At 37.3% G+C, this 15604-nt stretch overlaps 1 protein-coding gene across 1 annotated transcript; it reads right to left on the reverse strand.

Annotated features, from left to right (window-relative positions):
- Positions 1 to 926: 926 nt before the first annotated feature.
- On the reverse strand, positions 927 to 10313 carry LOC116308072 (uncharacterized). Its single transcript, XM_031718432.2, has 9 exons — positions 10255 to 10313; positions 7944 to 8081; positions 7530 to 7626; positions 7036 to 7091; positions 6410 to 6533; positions 5651 to 5681; positions 4365 to 4463; positions 3801 to 3884; positions 927 to 3267 (listed from the first exon to the last, which is right to left on the reverse strand). The coding sequence occupies exons 2-9, from the start codon at positions 8047 to 8049 to the stop codon at positions 2182 to 2184; spliced, it is 1683 nt and encodes a 560-aa protein (XP_031574292.1). The 5' UTR covers positions 8050 to 8081; positions 10255 to 10313; the 3' UTR covers positions 927 to 2181.
- Between the last annotated feature and the right edge of the window lie 5291 nt (positions 10314 to 15604).

A 15604-nucleotide genomic window follows, 5' to 3' on the forward strand; every position in this document is an offset into this window, starting at 1 on the left:
TGTCTTGAACACAGATAAAGCTTAGTTCTTCTAACCCAAAGTCATTTATATTGTTGAATACGTTCAAGTTACGATTAAATGTATTAATTTCACAAACTCACTGTGTTAATGTCTGCATTTATTCAGACATATTGTTGAGGGCGTTAAAATCTACCTATTGTTTTCTCATATATTTCGAACGGAGTTTGTGAAATATAATCACAATTATACAAGGGCCGCGAAGCGGCCTGAAAGTATAATTGAAATTATATTAACAAACGAAGTGAGAAATATATGAGATACCCTCCCGCCCTCGTAATTGTCAAATATTGACACATGACTAGTCATTCCCATCATATATTTCTCATCGTGGAGTCTCTTCACACAGGCGTTAAAAAGATGAAAAGTACAACGTGACCTCGCACTTAGTGCAGCACGGGATTCTGGGATTACGTCATCAATATTTAAACTCTAGGGGAGTGGAGTGCGTTAAAATGTGGTCCGAAGCACAAATGGCAGGATTCTACCTATTGTTTTCTCATATATTTCTCACTTCGTTTGTTAATATAATTTCAATTATACTTTCAGGCCGCTTCGCGGCCCTTGTATAATTGTGATTTCTTGATAACTCAAATGAGTGAAGCAACGGAAAAAAACCACTTTTCGTGTTGAAGGTTAATATGTTCCTGTATTCTTGAGATTTGAAAAGTAATGATGTTTCAAGGAGAAGTCTTTAGTCACGCAATCGCCAAACAATGATTTCTGCATATTTAATGAGTCAAAATAAAAGCTCTCGCAAAAAGCGCACAATTATTTCCCCAAAATAAAAAATACATTTTTCAAAAGAGCAGTTTCCCAATAGTTGTTGACTGTAATCTCATAAGATTTAAAAGGATGGCACATAGGGAAACTCGCAGTTTTCGAGATGCATTGACAAGCGTTGTAACTCAGTGCCCTTTGCTTTTTATTGTGTTATAAATAATTCAGAGTTGTTCGATTTTTATAAAACTACTCATAATGAGTTGTACTCTTGGCAGTATTAGAAGGCTATTTGGATCAACAGTTTTGATACACGGACCAAGCGAAAGTAAGCAATTTTCAGCCATCTTTTGGCAACGAAAATCGTCCCTGGAGCTCAAACCGATTTTTCCCTTTTTCTCAAAAACAAAAAAAAAAGTATTTTTCAAAACTTTACACATATTTCTAATTTTGTTTGATTTTTACAGACAGTCGCTCTTAAACTGAACTAAACGTTGTCCAAAACGTTCACTCGGGCTTACGAGGTCTTGTTTCTCGGCTCTGCTGTTGTTTTCTGTGAACCTTCGTTATCTTGAGCTCAGCGCAAAGCGCATGCGTCCTAGACACAGGAAGTCCAAATATCCTTGTATTACATGTTGATATTTAAAAGTCAAATAAACACAAAAGATAATAAAATTGAATGAACTTGACATGAGAAATATATTATCTGCAGACAAACCTACTGATAATACTTTTATCCTGTGAAGCAAGGGAGCACATTAAAATTTTGTTTGTGTAAGGAAAGTCATTGTTCTTGGTTGATCTATCTAGCGCGCAATCCATCTTGTGACAGGCGTTCCTCGTAGTGTTTTGGTTTTGGCCGATCCGAATGGCCTACGATCGTGTAAGGAAGGGAATGACGCAAGATATTCGTCGGTTATCGGAGTAAATTCGCTAGCCCGACTAAAGCAAGGAACGCCTGCCATGAAGTGTAGCGCGCGCACGTAAACAAGAACTACAAGGAACGCCTGCCATATCTTAGAATACGTGCGATAAAATCGAAGATAAACCAACACAATCAAAATTTTAACGTGCTCCCTTGTGTGAAGTTCACATGATATCAGGGACTGGCCTGATGGCTCTCGACCAATCAGAAGTGAGATATTGAGTTACACAAACTCTTCTCGAAGTTTGCATTCATTGAAATGATTTTGATTGTGTTTTCATTATATTCATTATTATGAGACCTTGTAATTGAAAATATCAATTTAGTTCGAGTTATTTTATCGTGCATCCCAATACTGAAAAGCGCCCGAAATCGTACAATTTGGTGGACGTCAATCACAGTACAGTGTTCCCATGACAATGTTGGGTAACACAAAGTTTTAGTTCCGGGTACTGAAGTGGTAAGCACTATTGGATTACGTGCGTGCTATATTTAGAAGCACCGCAAGCATTACGCGGCTAAATAGCGGTGGATTCAATGCCATTCCACTGTGGAGGACAAGCAAATGTCTCAGCACAACTAGTATCGATATTGTCCAGATTACGACTTCGTAAAGGAGGTGGCGAGATCTTCAGTAATTCAACAGTTTCTTTGTCCTTATTGCTTTCAGTTTCTATCGTCGAATTCTTGGCTGATACAAAGTGTTTGTTCAGTTGGTAAAACTTTGCCTTGTCACATACAGACTCGTGTTGTCTTGTCTCGTTTTCTTTCGATTGATGTTTCTGTGTTTGTTGTAAGTTTGTTTCATCGGTTCCGTTCTGGTAGCAACCATGATCACCGTGTTGTAAGTTTGTTTGCTCGGGTCTGTTCTGGTAGCAGCCATGATCACCGTGTTGTAGGTTTGTTTGTTCGGTTCTGTTCTGGTAGCAGCCATGATCCACGTGTTGTAGGTTTGTTTGGAGTTCGGTTCTGTTCTGGTAGCATCCATGATCCACGTGTTGTAAGTTTGTTTCATCGGTTCTGTTCTGGTAGCAGCCATGATCACCATGTTGTTTCTCCATCACGGACAGTCTGTCTTCAGGTGTACTTTGCTGTTGTTCTTTCTCATATTGCAGTTCTCTTGTTGTTTGGTTTCCTGTAGTTGTTTCCTTGTCTTGTTCTTGTTCTCTCCGATTCACGTCTTGGTGGTCTGGCTGTTGTACTGGTTGGTGATGCTTGTCATTATTCTCTGGTTCATTTGAATTTTTCACAAGTCCTTGAGTCGTTGGTCCGTAAAACAGTCGTTTCTCTCGAAGTACGTCTTCAGTCATTACTCCGTTCGGTAAAGAATACCCTTCGATAGAATCTGGTTCTTGTTTTTTGTTTGGAACCCCATTTTTCTTTCGTCTTTTACGTCGTTTTGGCGGCTGCATGTCAGACTGCTGATCTTCTTTTCTTTGATGTTTTCGCCGACGTCCTTTTCGTTTCCTTTGCAGTTGTTGTAATTCATTGTGTCTGTATTGCTGTAGATGATCTATTTTGACTCTCTTGGCTTCTTGTCCTTCAGTTTTCAACTCATCGTCTTCCTTATTTGGCAAGAATATATACTGGATGTCTAGAAACGACTGCAATCAAAGACAAAGTTAGTTCACATCCACCTGAGAATCCCTATGTCTTCAAAAGGTTTTTTTTTTTTGTACAAATGGATTTTAACGGGGTTTTGACGGTTCTATAACTATAGAGAGGCTGTTAGTCAAATCACCAAGATGCATGACAAAATTGTTACTGCGGAGGGAAGGAAGGGGCTCAGTTTGCATTCGAGAAAAGATACAAGAAATCAAAGAAACGAGGAAACAGCCTAGCTATTTCAAAAAAGTTTGTTGAAGGTTTTGTCGCATAATGCATGTTGCATATGGCATACCAAGCCAAGATGCACTATGGGCGATGTTAATGCAAGGGTCAAAACAATTTGGAATTTTCCTAAACTGTTTGCTTATTTTTTGACACATCTTTTTTTTGTGCTGGCAATATTTTGGCAACAGGCACAATGCGGCAACATGCAACATGCAACCTTTTGAAATAGTTGTAAACCAATGAGTTGACAAGTTTCAATAGTCATCGTTTACAGCTATAATAATTAATGTTTTTGTTTTCTGACCTTGGCATAAAGACCATAGATTCGAGAGAGTTCGGTCATAGTGATGTGATTATCAAGAATTTCATCTGATCGAACAATCTCGGGCTGAAAATATAAACAAGTTTATTATTGGATGACGTCACAATAATGAAATCATTCAGGCATGCGCATTACATTAGTATTTATGAACATTCCGTCGTACCCATGGCCCTTATAATGTGTAACAGTCAAATAGACACGAAAGAAAACAATGGATTTAGGGTCTACTAATGTGTATTCGTCCAATATCTATTGCACGGGTTTAGTGACTTCACTCTAGTCAAATAGACACGAAAGAAAACAACGTAATTAGGGTCTACTAATGCGTATTAGTGTAATATCTATTTCACGGGTTTAATGACTTCACTACACTGTTGTTCACTAATTATACAACTTTGTTTTATGGGCCAAGTAAAATTATCACAGCTCTATTAGACATTATCTATATTTTGTTTGGCCTATTCAGTACAATTTTCCTTAAAGACAGGATGACAATGACGTGTTTACAAGCTGTATTTGGTAATGAACCGTTAGATAACACCCTACCTGGTGTGTGGGTGGGATTCCAAACTTTATCGACAGAAATTTCTTCAGAACACCAACGGTAACTGTAGAAGAACAGCGTAAAAAACGCGTGGGGAAAATCTGCACAGAAAATAAAAGCCGTACAAAGTTGTTGGGTAAAATAAGGAAAATGGGAGCAAACTTTCATAGACTTATTTTGTGCGTAGTTTTCCTATTTTACGCAATTCAAAGTGTCTCGTTCCTTTACATTGTTCACTGTTCCATGAAATAATATATTTATGAAAAATAATATATTTATAAAATTATTCATTTTCTTCTGGCGTTTGTTGTGATATCATATTTAATTAGCATAAAAAACCACATACCTAGCAAAACAAAAAGACTCGGCATCATTAAGGCATGGCTCTCAGATGAAAAACTGATTAGCTATATCATAGCCAGTTTTCTACGAATCTTTCCCAAACTTGGCAAGTTAATGTCTTTTGTGAAAAGAAGGAACCTTAGAGCCTTGGTTACCATGGAAACTAAGTCACGTGACCACAAGGCCGCCATCTTGGATTTTTAAACAAGCCGTTTGTAAACGTACCGAAACATGTTTAAAAGTCATGAAAATGCAGATTACTATTCATATTTACAATGCCTATATGGATCTAATTGGATATCTTGAAAATTATTTTAAGTTTAATTTTTAGAATATTTTCTATTTTTTCCAAAAAATTAAAAATATTCTAAAAATTAAACTTAATATAATTTCCAAGATATCCAATTAGATCCATATAGGTATTGCAAATATCAAAAGGAATATGGATTTTCAGGACTTTTGAAGTAGTTTCAATACGATTACAAACGATTTTTTTAAAAATCCAAGATGGCGGTCTTGTGGTCACGTGACCTGGTTTCCATGGTAACAGATATGCGGTAATTGCTTGCCTTGAAGAATTACTACTACGAGCCAAATTTGGGAAAGATTCATAGTAAACTGTCAAAGTATGAATAAATAACTGATTTTCCATCACTTCCTCAAAAGAGCCATGCCTTAATGGTGCTGAGAAGAAAACAACAAAAAAACAGATTTTTTTGCCTTTCATTACCGTTAATTAGGTGCTTGACGACATCATTTTTAAAATGGTGACAATTGTTTTTGGATTTTACATCCCCCAAACTGTTGGTTATTGTGCGAAGCAACTAAAATGTTCATAAATTTCCCACGGGATTACATAAGGCCCCGGAATATTTATTTGGGTGGGCAATTAAACATGGCTGGGATTGGTCTAATGATTGAAGGGGGATGTACTCGAGAGCCTTACCTGTTTTTCAGTGTGTTGAAATCTTTTGCGCCTGATTTAATGGAAAAATATATAAATTCATAATAATTCAAAATAAATCAATAAAATATTTTTACTGCGATAACCGTTGTATCGCGATCCGCTGTTTCAAAACCGATTGGATTTTTGGTAGTAATTGGCCTTATCTGGCATGTTGTGGATTCCCTGCGTCGTATTTTTATTGTTTTTCGTATTTGGACGTTTAACTCGAGATAAAGTTAGATAAATAATTAAATAAACACATTTATTATATAATTACCAATGAAATATCTATTTTTCTCTATTTCGAAAAATTCATATCTTCACACGTGAAAATAACATGTTATTTTCACGTGTGAAGATAACACCATTGTGATGGCTATTCAAAAATACACGGAAAGAATTGCCTGAAAAAGCCAAAACATACTTCATTGATAATTATATGATAAACAGAATATTACATGGCCGCTTGGAGATACGAATTTTATCTTCTCGTGTTGAAAATCTCTCACTCGTTCGCTACGCTCACTCGTGAGAGATCTTTTCAACACTCGAAGATAAAATTCGTATCTCCGCGCGCCCATGTAATATCCTCTATGTATGACATTGGCCATGACATTTATATGATGGTACTATCAGTGGAGCGCGCGCGTTCATTTTGGCGCGAAAATTCCCGCCAAATCCACAGGAACTCTAAATATGGAACATGAAGAAAACCAATTAGTCACTGTCTTCCTACAAGAAAGAAAATGTAAAGCATACCCATAGTATTCCAGCTGGATACAGACAGGGTCATCAATCACGTCAGGACAGCCATTCTGATCGGATTTCTCTTCAGCGGTACCTTCTGTTTCTCCTGGAATAATCCGTTCTTCATTCTTGGTTTCTAATGATTGACAGCATACACAATAACTACCAACAAACCAATATTTCCCAGGTCTCTGGAGGTTTGGGAGACGACAAGGAAGGCGGTGAAAAGACTAGCCCTTGCGGCGGCAAGTCTTTCTATGCTTTACGCATGCGTCTAGAACAAAGGTTGCCAGGTGTAAAACGTCTAGCTCCGGGTTCTCAGGTTTTCCTTTCTCCCTCCACGGGCAAAACACAAGCTAAATTGCAATTAGTTCTGTGAGTTAGCCGTGCCCTGACTTAGATCAGCTCAGAGGTTGTTTCAGGGTTCTATCTGTGAGTTAGCCATGCCCTGACTTAGATCAGCCCAGAGGTTGTTTCAGGGTTCTATCTGTTAGTTAGCCATGCCCTGACTTAGATTAGCCTTAGAGGCTGTTTTAGGGATCGATCTGTGAGTTAGCTGATCAGCCTAAATTGTGCAAAAACAGTTTCAAACGATTTCATTCGCTAAAACTGAGAACACGATCGATCGAGCAGCTCACCGTGACAAAGTCCTGGTACAAGTTTATACACGATGTCTTGCAGTACTCGGTCAGGCCTGTGTTAAATGAAAATGACAACCTTGGGTGAAAATATAGACAATATTTTGACTCGATTTGATTTAACGAATGAAGTTTCTAAAATTGACTAAGATTGATTAGCAGCTGTAATCAGTACTAGGAGAACAGTCCATTGATTTTTGTGTTTTTTAATTTGTCAGTTTCCAATGGCTCAAAATTTCCAGTCTTTTCGATTGTCGCTCAGCTACAAGAAAACTTAGACAATATTTCCACTGAAGACGCTGGTGACGACCATCTTCAGTGCCCGTGCTAAATCTTTACACTGTAATTGGAGTGTTGTGTGTTATACTGAAATAGTGGATTTAGTGGTAGGCCGTGTGGAGCAAACCTCAAGGAAGAGCCTCTTACGAGGAGTGAAGGTCGTAAAATATAAGTCCCCCCCATACATGTCATGATATACAAACGGATAATCGTACTTGATGTGAAGCAATGGCCTGGTCTTGTGAATTTCTACGTCACATACGGGACAATGAAAACTGGTTTCCAGGTAACGAACGATACAGCTCCGGCAGACTAAGTATCAGTGTCGGGAAAAAAAAAAAAAAAAAGATAAAAAAATTAGGAATCCTTTTAAGGAAACGTTATTGTCTATAAGCCCTATGACTTACTGAGTACTTAGTTTCGAGTGAATCTTTCTGTTTTCTATTTGGTTTTACTGAGAATTCGTAATCTAGAAATCAAAAGCTTGCTACATATAGATTGATCATGATAATTCTCAGTTGCCATTCTGGTTTCTAGTCTTGTGAATAATTGATTTCGTTGAGTATTAGCATAAATAGCTCGTAAAACTGAATCTACCTTAAAGTGAAAGTACATTTATCTAGACTTACAGGAGTGTAAACACTCAATGATGGTAGTAGCATCCACGAGATATCCTCCACACAGTACACAAGTGATGTGAGGGTTCAGAGACTTTAGCTTCATCGAGCGAAGCATCTTCGGTTGAATGTAGTACTTACGTTCTCAAGCTGTAATTTAAAACAATGTACAATACGTAAGATGATGCGTGACGAAATAAGATTCTATTAATAGCAAGCTTCAGTCTGCCATAGTATTTGGCGAAAAAAGCATATTCGAATCGTCGACAAAGCGATTCATTTTATACTATCATGTTATCCAAGAAGCAAATCATATTTTCGATGAATATAGTAAATAGGAAATATAACCAAAATAATATTTCGGTTCAAATGAACGTCCTGAACGACCTACAGCGTTTGTATTCTTAGTCCTCAACTCGTAAAAATATTGTAGGGTTCAAATTCTTATTTCTTGCATTGGCCGTAGATTTTTAGCTGAAAATATCAATGTTACAAAAGCGATGCTTAAAAATGGCAGAAACTCGAGTTAATTTAAATACCTTTGAAAATAAATTGGAAGCTTAAATAAGTAGGGAAAAAATAAAGACCAAATGGAGCAGTTCTTAGACTGAAGCTTTCTTTCTTGTTGGAAAAAAATAAGGTCAAAATTGAAGTCGAGTTAACTGACTAAAATCTGCCATCCAAGGGTTTGGACTTGACTTGACTACTAAATTCGACTGATTTAGCGCCGGATTTCAGTACTGAAAACTCCAGTTGCCGAACTATTTGGAGGGATTGTGACATAACTAAATGATAGTCTTAAAAAATGACCGAGGTATGGACTTTTTTTTATCTATCATATACTACCTTGCTGCAAGAAACGTTTTAAGTTTTCGTGAACTAATGAGCCGTCAATGTAGCGTTCCTAATTCAGAACTCGCCGGATTTTCTACCAAAAAACATCGTTCAAAACAGCCGTGTTGTACTTAATGCTTTTTTGATGCCGAAATGAAGTCGAAACTTAAAAGAAAGAGAGGTGAAAACTTAGTATTTATTTATCTATTTTTTTCTCGGAATTAGGAATGAAAATTGGCTTTCAAGACTATAAGGTTATTACCGAGAGAACAGTGTCACAGAGTGTACAAAGGCCTTGCGTTCTTCGGCGTTGACTATCAGAAAGGCTGCAATTGCAACGACTCAGTAAGAGTACCTTCGACCTCAAAACCGATCGACTAAAGTAATACGGTCTTCTAGAATCCTTAAGCACTGGCGAATCTTAAATTTGGCACAAAAAATCGATGACAGCGATGTACTAATGAAGTTGGCCCGATTTCTCAAGCGGAGTACTGAGTAGCGACGGCTGATTCAGTACAAATCAAGTCTTAACCGTTTGAGTATTTTTGATGATCGAAACTACAGAACAACAGAAGGAAAAAAAAAGGACAAACAAATCATTGCATGTATACTTACAGAAAAGCATATAGGAATACTAGGATTTATATTTTTATACGTGAAGCCGTGCCGTTCGGCTAGGAAATTCGTGGAAAAGAACACTGATTCTTCGCTTATCACCAATGCATCGGAAAAATGAGACTATAGCTACGATTCAAAACTTGTTAATAAACATGAAACATTGGAAAAAGGAGAAAAATGATGACGAAAAGAATCTAAAATTGTTTTCCCTGATGCTAAAAGACTAAAAGAGAGTGCTCTTAATCTTGAAGATATTCTCAACACAATAAATCAGTCAGGTATTGAATAGCAACCAGTTTCGATTCTCTACTGACGTTGCTGAGTCATAGTGAAGTTGTCTCAGGAAAACGACACTCATGGTAAAGAGGACTGTAGAATTAACACCAACGCTTTAAAGGATTGAAAGGTCCTGTAGTAAACTAAAGAAAATGTTTAAAATGATCTTGAAGCAGCAGGTCGAGCTATTCAGCCGTGCCATTACTGATTCAGCCAAGTCTCCCCAAACTATTATTCTCCGCCGTCTTTAGTAGTTTGCCATCGGACTTGGAGAAATTGGTCTATTTTCTACCCATACTTTGTCTTACGAACCTTCAAACTGAACTCTTTTGTTAGGTAAAATAAACTAAAAAGTCAAGGATTAGAATGAATATATCAAAGCTCTGTAGTAAAATCACAGCCTGAATAAACCTCTAAAGTCGTCAGTCAGTCAGGCGGACTTGAAGTCATCACACATGAGCAAATACAAACATAAAAGACGATCACAACAGTCGCTCTGATATCAACCATTTGAAGTCAGACGTGAAGATTACTTATTTGTCTAACGTAGTGTGGAATTCAGTAGCAAGATGCAGTCATTTGATAGGCTATTTACCTGTTTTCTAGAGCAGAAGTGTAATTGTTGTTCAAAGTCGACATGGACTCACAGTAAACCAATATCTACATAGTTATCGATTAACAAACAGCCACGTGACACAAATGCTACCAGTCTCTCTCCTTTTTACTTGATAAAAACACATGCTGAGGACACATTTAGTCAGTCAGTCAGGTGGTACGTTAGAAAGACGGCTTTGTCTTTCTCATTTAATTATGGTCTGGCTAACCGGCTTGATTCGCTATATCCTGCAGTCAATAATTACGGGTATTTTTTTGTTTGTATATAGTTCATTTTATTCAAGGCTTTTGCCGAACGAACGAGAAAACAGTCAAAAACTCGCGGCACACAGCAACAGAAGGTCAATTCAAGAGTCAATTCTACTGAAAAAAATGATCACTATGTATACCTTAGAATTAATCACTATTATGGCATTTTTCTTCAATTTTATCAACGTATCCTGAAACAACCTCTGGGCTGTTCTAAGTTGGAGAATGTGAACTCCATAACTCACGGATCAAATTCAGTGAAGTTTGGCTCAGTAGTTCGGCCTTGAATACTAAATTCTTTAGGGTTTGTTGTGTTGTGTTTTACTTATGGGCCTGAATCTAAGTGGCGTATTCAATTGTTGACCAAATATACTATATATGTCGAGAAAAGATTCAGGCCAATCAAAGGGTACGATTGCTTCTATAACCTTTCGGCTTCAGTTGAGCTTTTTTCTTAGCCGTATCACTGATAGCAAGAGAATATTTTCTTCGCTGATAGTGTATAGTGTATTGTAATGCCTCGATAGTTTCGTAGATGATTGCAAGACCAAAGTTTTGCTGGCTTCTGTGTATACGGCAAGACTGAAAATTTGACGTCTAAAAATGAAATAAAGTGCATCCCTCCCAGCTTCCTCGATCACATCGAACGTATGATACGTAGACCCGGAGTACGACTTATCACAACTAAAGGTAAACCCGTGGTAGTCTTAGACGTTTAGCCAATATCTGTATGCGTCTCGTAGGCAAAACGTATAGTAATCAGACCGCTTCAACCCTCAAAAAGGAATTACGTATACAGATAAAACCATATTCAGCTACACCGGATAAGGCCGTTTGCATTGCAGAATCAGTTCCGTTCGTAGTTTTCTCGGCTTTATTCCACTCATGCCTCAATTGCTAAACTAAAATCAAAGGGAAGAGTCTGTCAAATCAATCAAAGAACTTGTTCGGGTAAACCTTCTAGACTCTTGAAATTTTGAGCATAGAGTAGAATTCGCTGATTGACCCTATGGTGTAAGCATTTTGATGGTGAGCGGGGAATATGAAGAGATCAGTGAGTTCTCAACACGCGTCCGAGTATAAACCTCACACTAAATACTGATCATGAGGTTAAATGGCTTTTCTATCGGATCAAGAAAAACTGAAATCAGTAGTTACAGTATTAAATAGATAAATAGATAGACGTTTTCATTAATGAAATCTAATGATAAATCTGTCACATTGAAAATGTTATAAGGCTTTCCTATGTTATACGGTGGTATTTAGCAAAATGGCTTTAAACCACCACACAAAGTGTTACTGATTCAGTGTTAATTGAGACAACCTTTTTCCTTCATTGCTTGACCAATGCAGTCAACGTATACTCCTATACTTCAAGAACTTGCTTGGAATCTTACACAAGTAAATCTTTATCAATAGATTCTTTCATACCGATATAATCAGTTTGATTGTAATGTTTTCCATCATAATTAATAGAGTCGAATCCAAATACTATGTTTCCAATTAAAACTGGCTATTGGGAACAAGAGTCGCCGTCGTTTGAACACCGATTCATATCATATTGTGACCTAATACTATTCTTAAGGAAATGCCACGACTGATCAAAGTAGACTGGAGGAACCATTAGGACTGTATAAAGGAGAAGGGGTCTTGCCGGTTTGGATCACTTCGACTTGCATTCAACGATTTTATGACTTCCAACACCTGTTAAAAGTAACTCTTAAAATGGTACAAATTAGTGTAAAAGGTTTGTAGGTCTACGGTCTACTGAGGTCTACAGAACTTAGACTTAATAGAAATCTCAGAGTGCATACCATATATCCGTGAAAAAGTTAACTAAAAAAATTGTACAAATTAGTGCAAAGTTTTGTAGGTCTACGGTCTACTGAGGTCTACAGAACTTAGACTTAATAGAAATCTTAGAGTGCATACCATATATCAGTGAAAAAGTGAACTAACAAAATTGTACAAATTAGTGCAAAGTTTTGTAGGTCTACGGTCTACTGAGGTCTACTGAACTTAGACTTAATAGAAATCTTAGAGTGCATACCATATATCAGTGAAAAAGTTAACTAACAAAATTGTATAAATTAGTGCAAAGTTTTGTAGGTCTACGGTCTACTGAGGTCTACTGAACTTAGACTTAATAGAAATCTTAGAGTGCATACCATGTATCAGTGAAAAAGTGAACTAACAAAATTGTACAAATTAGTGCAAAGTTTTGTAGGTCTACGGTCTACTGAGGTCTACTGAACTTAGACTTAATAGAAATCTTAGAGTGCATACCATGTATCAGTGAAAAAGTGAACTAACAAAATTGTACAAATTAGTGCAAAGTTTTGTAGGTCTACTGAGGTCTACTGAACTTACTAATTTGTGCAAATTTGTGCATTTACTTACAAAGTTTTTTACGAATATATATGGTATGTACTCTATCATGGAAAATCATTATCATTGAGGTGTAATGGTAGTTGTACTAATATATTTGCGTGACCACGGTGTATAACAAAAACTGCTCGATGTTATCTCAGACCGCTCCGTATACAGCATACAGCTAGATCCGTGACAGTGGCACATGTCACGCGACGTCATGGACACTAAAGTATACAAAATCATGGTTTGACAAAGCCATAATACAAAACAGGGCCGTTAGAAGGACAGACATCAGTTAAGGCCGAAGAATACAGTATGTAAAGTCTACTGTTCTGTAAGGAGGCTGAGTAGAGAACAATCGCCAGCCTTACCAGCTACAAGGAGTTTTTAAAAAAACTTATTAAATCTCGCCGCAAAACTTAGAATATAAACGTTGAACATCGGTTGCGGTACTGAGCCATAAAATTTACCTAAACCTGAGGTTATGTTTGTTAGGGCAATGACTTGGTTGCCGAACAAACTCAAGTCAGTTTGAATTTGGTATACTGACCCGAAGAGTAGAAAACGATCGAGAACCAGGGTACTTTGAACTGAATGGTCGACAGTGGACTACCCAGTCACATGAACTTAAAAGAGCAACTTCCACTCTACTGGTTTCTGAGATCTTCCCTTTGGCAGAGACGAGTTAAAGAGCATACATGAATGTTGAGTTGGTGCATTGTTTCATCAGCAAGCAGTTTTTATCAATTCGGTGGATGCCAGAAAATTTTTAGGGCCGGCGACTAGACGTGCCGGAATCTTTGCCGGAATGGATGGGAATCTATATGCTGGAACTGAGTTTAAAGTTGTTCTTCAGGTGTTTATCAGACGAGTTATCCCATTTTTCTCGTATCATGATTGCCCGGCAGCAGTTAACAAACCTGTTATCCTCGTTCCATGTTCGACTTAGATTTGAACACGTCACCGGTTAATTTTTAGGAATCGGAGAACACGACACTGGCTAACCTCAGACACTAACCATCAGTGGTTGGAAAACACTTTTCCTCTGTTTTTGCTAGTTAATACAGCTATTGTTATATAATATCTTCCTACTCTTTTGTTATTTATCAAGTCTGTGCTTGTAAAAATCTTTAATTTAGCTCTATTATTATGTTGACAATATCCATATAGTACGTTTTTGTGATTTCGCTTAGTCGCCAATATGTAAGAAGTATGTTTTATAGGTCTTTAATTAATTACAGAAGCAGTTCATAAGCCTGATGGTTTCAGGAGGCCTCCTTGCCATTTGTAAATTTCGTATAATGAATATCTATACTGTAAATCTATAATTAAATATGGCGAAAAAATAAATAAATAATAGTGCTGGCTGGTCAGTTTTATTCCACTGTCGATCCTACAGTTGACAAGCCAACTGAGTCGGCTGTGCTTCAAGCCGGGGTTTCCTATGAGGGACACAGAAATCTTAATTCCTTAGTTAAGCAAGCGCGACATTTTACAGTTTTGGTTATACTGTATTCAGTCCAGTTTCTTATGCTTTCACTGAGTTTATAAACGCCGGTTTCACTACCTGCTTTTCTCTTTATAAGCCAGTAAAAAAAACCCGTAAATAAAGGGGGAAAAAAATATACAATCAGTTCAAGTCGAATCTATTTTCTCCCATAAATAAGCTAGATTACAGATTTCTGACGAGCTATACATGACTTTCGACTGAAACTGGTTTCGCTCAATGCTCACCAAGAAAAAAGTAATGAATTAATAAAGGTTTTTTTGATTGAAAGAATCAACAAATTTGCCTGATCTCATATCGAAGTTTTATCGGTGAAAAATAACGTTGAAGAATTTCTCAAAAAACCAGACCACGAGACTTGATTTTTAAGCATTGTCATCGGTGAATCCTAATTATTTTTTACGTTGAAAATTGTTTCAGTTTAGACCATGTTTGGAGGGGGGGGAATTACCTGACATTTTCCGACTGCTTCAACTTCGATGTGAAGGACTTGAGCCACTGAACCGTTCATCGCTATGGCAAACGTATTTTGCATATCCACCTAAACCGAGTAAGCCACTCTCTTAAAAATCCCCAAGTATCCCCATAATTCTGAGGACAGTTATTTCTTATCCCTAAAAGCATCAAAACCATATTATAACTCGTAAAAAAATAAGTATGGTGGCCACGGTTAGGCGCGTCGCACTGTAACTAATGAATCCTATAACTCGAGTAGTAATGTGTAATTGGCGTTATTTTATTCACTGTTGGTGATGAAAAAAAAAAAACAAGTTATAGTACCGTACGTTTATTGTGAGGTTTTACAATAGTTTCCTCTCAAAATAAAGACTTTACTGGCATACTTACTAAAATGTTTTTTATAAGTCGTCCCGTTTATAAGCCCAGTAGTCGACTACGCAATTATCATTCCAGACCTAAGCCCACCTCTCCCGAATCTGGTGTTTATTTCGGTTGAGCTTGGAATTAGACTCTTCCAGTCTCTCGCTCGGCTTCGGAACTCTACTCTTCACGCTTAGAGACCCTTAGCGTGGAGAGTGTAGTCGCCTAGCTTTGAATAAACCCAGGCTTATGACCGAGATTTTCTCATTACTTCGTTTCTACATTGAGACTATTTATAAAACGTAACTCCAGCTGTCCCAAGCTCAGCCGAAAAGCGCAGTAAGAGATAGACTGGGAACATTCCAAACTTTTTTTCTCCTGG

Source organism: Actinia tenebrosa, unplaced genomic scaffold (genome assembly GCF_029948245.1).
Source record: "Actinia tenebrosa isolate PJP-AT-01 unplaced genomic scaffold, QUT_ActTen_1.0 PGA_scaffold4__44_contigs__length_22323623, whole genome shotgun sequence".
In the NCBI taxonomy this organism is placed as follows: Eukaryota; Metazoa; Cnidaria; class Anthozoa; order Actiniaria; family Actiniidae; genus Actinia; species Actinia tenebrosa.